Genomic DNA, 8,363 nt, shown 5'->3' on the forward strand with positions numbered 1-8,363 from the left:
TGACTGCTAACCAGAAGGCTGGCGGTTCGAACCCATAAGCCACTCCTTGGAAGGAAAGTTAGGCAATCTACTTCCGTAGTGATACCGCCTGGGAAACCCAAGGAGGGGTGGATCCGACTCCATGGCAAACAGAGCAAGAAGCTGCCTTTTTGAAAACCGTGTACTTGGTTCCTGCGTCCAGCAGATGGCGCTCTTATCCTGAGGCATGGCCTCTGTCGGTACTCCAGCAGCCTTCAAATCCTATGATTTCCCTTTTTCTTCCTGGGATTTTAATACTGTTTTTCTAGAGCACCCAGGAGGGACAGGAATCATCTTTCTACAAGCAGCAGTCCCTGAGCGGGATAATCCTCTCTGACACTTAAGGAATCAATACCAATTATCCATGCCACAGTAGCAACCACAACTCTGTCATTGAAGTGGCCCCAGGCCTCTACCCTTGAGATCTCCTTAGCTTCCGTTTCCCACTGGGAATTTACTCAAACTGTCAGTTGAACCCTCTATGGGGACTTGAACCCTGGAATCTAGTAGGCATGCCTCAGGAGAGGCTCTTTCTCCTCAGCCCCTTGTTAGTCTTGGTACCACTTCCTCCCCACTGTGTTTCCTGGTGTCTCTTCAATGCTGTGAGGAGCTCTGGTGGCTCAGTGCTTAAGGCATTTGACTGCTAACCAGAAAGTTGGCGGCTCAAACCTATCAGCTGCTCCATAGAAGGAAGATGGGAAATCTACTTCTGTAAGGATTTATCACCTTGGAAACCCAATAGGGGTTGCTACGAGTAAGAATTGACTCCCTGACAGTAGGTTTGGTTTTTTGGTTTGATGAGTGCTGTGTGCTCGGAGGCCTGCTGTCTTCCACCCTAGCACTCACTGCTGCAGCTCCCTGGCTGTTTCCAGGTCACCCCTGCACCTAGCAAATTCTGCCCCTACAGGTCTGGTAGAGTAGAGATGTGGGCACTAGTGTCCTACCGAGCCTCAACAGTTTGGGTCTTTCTCTGGGGAGTTCCTCAGCACTCGGATGGGGGTGTCTGTCCTAGCTGGGGATCCAGAGACCTTGTTCCCTCCGGTTAATCATTAATCTAATCCTCTTTAAAGCAGCAGGGTTGTGGTAGAGGAGGAGGGGTCATGGGACAAAGAGAGAGCGTGTCTCTAAGCCAGGAAGCAAAGCACTTTTTAAAAAGCTTACTGGTTGGTTGTGGTTGAGAATACACACAGCAAAACTTACACCAATTCAGACATTTCTACACTTAGGATTCAGCGACATTGATTACAGTCAAGGTGTGTGACCATTCTCACCCCTTTTTTTTTTTCCTATTTAAAAATTTTCTTTTACTTATTTTTAACTTTTTATTGAGATTTAAGTGAAAATTTGCTGAGCAAATTAGTTTTCTATTCAACAGTTTATGTCCATTCCATTTTGTAACATTGGTTGATTGCAAACCCCACCATGCCCAGAAGTTCTTCCTGCTTCCTCCCTGTGTTTCCTGTTTCCACTCGGCCTTCTTTCCTACTTCCTGCCTCCTGAGCTTTACCCCCAGGCAGATGCTGCTCTTCCATCACATATGGTTGATTGTTTTAAGGGGTGCATTAACCTTTCTTTCTGAGTTGTTCTCCCCGATGAACAGAAACTCACTGCTCCCCAAGGTTCCTGGCTCATCTTTGGAGTTGAAAGCAAAGCACTTTTGACTTGAGCTGTGTGGGCAGCTGCATGACACTTACCCGGATGATCTTTCGGTGTTTGCATCTCACCCTCAGTTCTGTATTGAATAGCAAGGGCCTCGTTGTATTTTAAGCTTTGGGGACTCTTTCATTCAGCAGCAATATTGCCTTTTGCCCAGAGGAGAGTGAGCCGTCACCAAGGCAGCGTAGATGGCTTGCTTCAGTCCTACCTCTCTGCTCAGCCTCATTAATAGTGCAGTGAGAGTGTCTTACTAGTCCCCTTGCCCACCACTTGGGTGAAAATACTCCCTACTGGATTCTAAGGAATCTTATATCCTCTAACCCAGTCCATGGGGGCCCTGGTTTTTTCTGTTACAGAAAGCTATGTCTCTTAACATCCCATAAAAAAAAAAAACTCACTGCCATCTGACTCATAGTAACTCCTCCTTGGGTTTCCAAGGCAGTATCGCTAGGGAAGTAGATTGCCTAATCTTCCTTCCAAGGAGTGGCTGGTGGGTTTGAAATGTCAGCCTTCTGGTTAGCAGTCAAATACCTTAGGCACTGTGTCACCAGAGCTCCTCAATATGCTATATTTGTCATCAAACCTGTCAGGATCTGGGATTTTATTTTACTGTATTCACAAGCTGGTAGTATAGTGCCTAAGGCACTTGACTGCTAACCAGAAGGCTGGCAGTTCAAACCCACCAGCCAGTCCTTGGAAGGAAGGTTGGGTAATCTGCTTCTGTAGTGATACTGCCTCGGAAACCCAAGGAGGGGTTGCTATGAGTCGGGTGTGACTCAATGGCAAATAACAACATTCACAAGCTAATTAAAGTTAGCCTGTTACTGTTCTATGGATCCTAGCAGAAGATAGGAGATTCCTGGGTCAGAGACAGAGAACTTATTTTTATTTTTTTTTTCCAATGGCTTAGTGAAAGGCTGAGCATCAGCGTGTTAGCATCAATTCCCTTGCTCCCAAAGTCCCATATGACACCAGGGGTCCAGGTGGATGCCTGCACCTGGGGTGGGTTACATGTCAGATGAGGAGTATTGAACTTGGGGAATCTGCTTTTGGTCCCAGAGGGAGACATTACCTCTTCCCTCAAGGTTGCTTGCTACAAATATAAGTCTGAGAAATGGTCCCAGTAAAAGTGGTCAGGGCCTTGGATTCTTGGCATACCCAGCAAGACTTCTGGGAGCAGGAGAGACCTGTGGAAGACTGTCTCTCCCAACACAAACAAGCAATAAAAGCCAAGAGGAAATGGGACTGTTACTACTAGTTTTACTTGGCCAAGTTTTAAAGTAAAATCTCATGCCACTTTATCAGTATGTTTCCAAGCAAAGTTCAAAACAAACCACAAGTATTGGGACAGTTTAAATAACGCCTAATGTGTGTGGTCCTTTGTAGGCTACAGAGTTCTTACACATATGTTATCTGAGTTGAACCCTAACTCAGATTAGGGAGGGGAGCATGGCAGATACTATTATTGTCTTAATTGTGTAGATGAGAGAAGAAGTCCAGGGAAAATGGACAATTTTTCCAGGTCATGCAGTTAGTAAGTGGTGGAGCTGGGGCTGGACCTTTCTCTTCTTTCTGTAAATCTGTTTTGTCACACTGTTTCGATATTATTTCTCTTTGACATCACCAGGCCACCGTGCTTACCTATCATCTGAGGTCAAGCAGTGTGTATAACAGATGCAGAACTAGGTTCATTCTCTTGTCCATCTGTTGGAATTACCAAGTAAATGCAAGAATATCACAACTTTAGGGAAAGCCTGCTTTGCTCTTGTGTGGTAGGTGGGTGCTGACTGTTTATGGAACTGGTCTGGAGATGGGTAGTCACAGAAAGCATCTCCTGAGCTGTAGGGGACTGAAGAACAGGAATCAGGCCTTATTGAAGTCTTCATGTATGGTGCAAACACTTAAGTGCTCAACTAGCCAAAAGGTTGGCAGTTCAAACCCATGCAGCATGTTTCAGAAGCCAGGCCTAGATACTTGCTTCCAAAAGGTCACAGCTGTGAAAACCCTGTGGAGCAGTTCTACTCACATGGGTTCACCATGAGTCAAAATCAGCTTGATGACAGCAACTAACGACAAGAAGTGTGTAACGGTTTATGAGATTGTGTGGAAGAACAAGATTTTGCATTGTGTTTGAAAGCTAACCTGTTAGCTTATTTACTTACAAAGTAAGTTACGTAACAAGGTTAGGTTTTAGATATGTTCCCAGTTTAGTAAGAAAACCCTCCACTTTTATATGCTGGTTAATTATCATACGCTTAGTGAGATCAGAGTCAGCCAGATAATCATCACAAAGTCAGACTCCTGTGAGTCTTCCTGGGGCTGACAGCCTGGCTCTGTAGGAATGGTTTCTACTAACAAGCATCATCTCAGAGTCAGAGGTTCGCAGGCTTGTAAAAAAGTCTTGATACAAACTTGCCCAAATTACAGGAAAGCTCTTTGCCCTTTTAAAATAGAACCTCAAGATACAGAAGACCTATGGATTTCACTTATATTCGGGAGCTGGTGGGTAAATATGTGCTCATGTTTCTTAGCTCTCTAAATAAAGATCAGTGAGCAGCTCAATGACTTGCTTCCGCAGACCACTTGTGTCAAAAGCTTTTTTTTTTTTTAAATCCAAACTTTCTCATTGCTTGACCCTTAGAGCCTTTGGTTTTAACTATAGTTTTAACCATGCTTAATTAAGGCTATTTGAATTTTATGATGAATCAAAATTCTCATTTCTTTCTCTGTTTTTCCTTTAGTTGGGATGAGACTCACTTCGGAAAAATGGGAAGTTACTATATCAACCGCACCTTTTTCTTTGATGTGCACCCACCTCTGGGAAAGGTGAGCAGTGTAATGACCACAGCTCTCTGAACTGTGAGGCTGCCTCAAACCCTGCCAGTTGGATTGGAGCCAAGTATTGGCTTTGGATCTAGTTCTCGAGCTTATAGAAGTAATTTCCAAAATATTCCAAACCAACCACTTTTGTGGAAAATCTTTGATGTTTTTAAGGACATCAGGATTCAGAACTGGAGACAGAAACATCAACTAATGAATGGATAAATAAAATGTAGTTTATCTATACAAAATCCTAAAACCCACTGCTGTCAAGTTGATTCCAACTCATAGTGACCCTACAGGCTAAAGTAGAACTGCCCCGTAGGGTTTCCAAGGCTGTAAACCTTTCCATAAGCAGACTGCCTCTTCTTTCTCCCATGGACCTCTCGGTTAGCAGCCAAACAGTTTAACCACTGTGCTATCAGGGCTCCTTGGTTTATTATACAGTGAAATAGTACTGAGCCAGAAAAAGGAATGAATTACTGATATATTCTACAGCATGGATGAACTTTGAAAATACTGAGCTAAGCAGAAGAAGCTAGACACAAAAAACCACATTTGTATGATTTCATTTCTATGGATTATCCAGAATAGGAAGATCCATAGAGAAAGGAATTGGATTAGCAGTTGCCAGGGGCTGGGGAAGGGAGAAATGGGGAGTAACTGCTCATGGGTATGGGGGGTTTTATGGGGTGATGAAAATATTCTGGAATTAGGTAGTGGTGATGATTGTGGAACTCTGAATATACTAAAAACCACTGAATCGTATACTTTACAATGGTGAATTATATCTCAGTTAAAAAAAAAAAAAGGAAGAGAAGGAATACATTGCATAAAGCACAACTAACTTAGAGATCTGACCATCCACATGGGAGCTCAACTCCTTTCCCTCTTCCTACCCCTTGATACACATTGCAGCTGCTCTTGTATGTTTTATAGGTAGAAATTCCATCAATCAGAATTTATTTTAATCTTTTAGAAACAAACACCTATGAGAAGACTAATGGGTTAGTCCTGGCATCATCTGGTCCCTTCTTCCTAACCGGAGGCTGAGATCTTGAGCAGAAGAGGGACAGGGATTTTCCTGGGATGGAGTAGGGAAGTGCTCTGGGAGCTTGGAGTACTTGGGGATGAAGGCAGTGGGTGTAGAGCAGGGATGGGTGATCTGTGACAGGTCAGCGTGAAAACAAGGGGTGGGGACCAGGGAGAAGAAGGGACCTATGAGTGAACGGGGTAGAGAGGGGCAGGGAGCCTATTTTTAAATTAGCTCTGAGCCTAGGAAAGGAATACTCATGTTTTGCTCTTCTTATCTCCTTTACAACAATAAGAATAGGAGCAATTGAGCAGTTACTCTATTCTGTCACTTCAGATGCATTAACTCATACAATCCTCAGAACAACCCTATGAAGTATGCACTGTTGTATCCCCATGGGGCACAGAGAGGTTAAGTAACCTGCCAGAGGGCACACAGCTACTAAGTAGCAGAATCAAGGTTCTGACTGATTTAGAGCCTGCTCTCTTAACCATTACACCACACTGTGAACTCGCCAGAACTCAGACAATCTCTTATTACCATAGAATTAAGCAACAAAACTGTGGGGTGAACTGCCTTAGGCTAGCCTGGGAATCATACCTCTGATAGAAGAGAGAATCTGTGGGAGACCCTGCCCAGTCTTTCAGCTGGGGACAGCTTCTTCTTTCTTGGGTCCCCTAGTGCTCAGTACAGTGTAGACACGTAGAAAATATGACTGGTTTGTTTAATTTACTTGAGCCTGTCCTTCCTCACATCCGACCTCTCACAGGAAGTGAGAGTGAGGCTGCTGGCAGGGAGTGGTCCATCTGCCACCTAATTTGTCTCCTGGTGGCTCTGCTCCGCCTGGCTGAAAAAGCGTGACAGCGAGTGGGAAACCCGTGAGAGAGCAAGTAGCTTCATATGTTGTGAGGCCAGGCCAAGGAGAGACTCATAAAGCGCCTCCAGATGGCACATGGGAAGTGTTCTCCCATGCCACTGAGGCCACTAACTGCCACTTCTCACTCACTGAGGCCACTAACTGCCACTTCTCACTGGTTCCCAACCCTAGCTAGGTGCCCAGAGGCTCTAGAAAAGTAGATACTTTGTTTTTTTCTTTAAAATAAAAATGCCTGCACATAGTAAAGGAAAATCAACTCAGGGGCTATAAATGGTCAAAAGCCCCGTCTCTTCACATGTCCCCCAAAGTTCACCATAGTCACCTTTTTAAATGGTTTCTAATATATCCTGCTGGGAATTTTTTATGCATATATAAGTTTGTATATTTTTACATATGGGCACATGAGTAACATTACATGTACACACATACGTGTGTATATATACATATATATATATACATAATCCTTTTGATAAGCACAAATGGAATCAGACTAAAATCGTTCAACAACTTATGTTTTAAATGTGATATATCTTAACATTTTTCCACATTAGCACATAAAGATGCATTCCCTTCTGTTTGCTCTGGGCAGCGCAAATGTTTAAGTGCTCAGCTTGTAATGTTGGTGGTTTTGAGTCCACCCAGAGATGCCTTGGAAGAAAGGCCTGGTGATCTCCTTCTGAAAAAAATATCAGCTGCTGAAAACCCTGTGGAGCCCAATTCTGTTGTGACACACGTGGGGTCTCCATGAGTTGGAATCGACTTGATGGCAACCGGTTCAGTACAGCACAGTTGTCGCTGATTTACAACAGGGTTCCGTTCCAATGACGCTGAAATAAGTCAGTTCTGACCTAAGTCGAATACCTCTTTTTTTTTTTTTTTTTCAATTTTTATTATTGCTATCTTTTATCATCAGTATCTTTATAAATCCAATCTTTGTCTTTAGGGATTAGAAACATTGCATATAAACTTACAGATATATTTTAATACAGGCATACAAAAAAATACACAAATCATAAAAAAGACAGTTGTAAGTGCAGTTCATGGTAACTTAAATATGTCATAAGTTGTAGATATACCATAAATTGTTTTACTCTTCTTCAGTTGGTGGGAACTTATGTTATTTCCAGTTTTTAGCTATAACAGAAACTATTGTTGTGAACATCCTTGTACATTTATAGTTGCGTAGTTGTGCATGTATATCAGAAAGATTCGTAGCAGCCAAACCAAAGAGTCGAAAGATACACACTTTTAACATTGTGTTAGATATTGCCAAGTTTTCCTGCAAAACTTCTGTGACAATATATACTCCCACCAGCAGTGTATGGGGAGCTTGCTTCCCAACCATTGCCAGCACTGGGACATGCATACTTTAAAAATGGTGCCAATTTGAGAATAAAAATGGTATATCACTGTTTCATTTACATGTCTATGAGTTAGGTTGAACATTTTCTCCTATACTGACCTTTTTTTTCTCTCAATTTGCCAGTTTTTCTAATAGGTTGTTCATCTTTTTGTTATTGATATGAATGAGTTGTTTAGTTAGGAAATTAGCTCGGGGCTACTTTTAACATTAAAGGAAATGTCAGGGTCTGACTTTTGGGAGCTTATTAAGTACCTGGCACAGTGCTAGGTGTTTTCCTATAGCATCACCTCTAATCCTCAGAGCTCCTGCAGGGAAGGTTTACTCACCTAGAGCTCAGAGATATTACATCCACAGGCACACAGTTAGTATGTGGGGTGCTGAGACTCAGACCCCTGTGCTGTTCTTCCCTCCACCAGACCAGCCAAGCCTGGTCATTTATGACCAGCACAAGCAGGCTTGTCCTCCACGGTCCCAGGTGGGAAGGGGCATGCATCTGCTAGCCCCTGTCAGTTTTAGTTCATCTAGGTATTTGGATAGCCCTGCCTCTTCAATGCCTTATATTTATATTAAATTAGTTTTACTGTACTAAATTAAAG

The 8,363-nt window shown here is 43.0% G+C and overlaps 1 protein-coding gene across 1 annotated transcript in view; it reads left to right on the forward strand.

Annotated features, from left to right (window-relative positions):
• The window catches only part of POMT2 (protein O-mannosyltransferase 2), a 49,674-nt gene that overhangs the window by 3,622 nt on the left and 37,689 nt on the right, over positions 1-8,363 (forward strand). Inside the window, 1 exon segment of the mRNA XM_007941409.1 lies at positions 4,416-4,500. Within this exon segment, the coding sequence (XP_007939600.1) occupies positions 4,416-4,500 (85 nt within the window).

The sequence above is a fragment of the Orycteropus afer genome, unplaced genomic scaffold, assembly GCF_000298275.1.
Source record: "Orycteropus afer afer isolate SDZICR_OR568_19922 unplaced genomic scaffold, OryAfe1.0 scaffold00079, whole genome shotgun sequence".
In the NCBI taxonomy this organism is placed as follows: Eukaryota; Metazoa; Chordata; class Mammalia; order Tubulidentata; family Orycteropodidae; genus Orycteropus; species Orycteropus afer.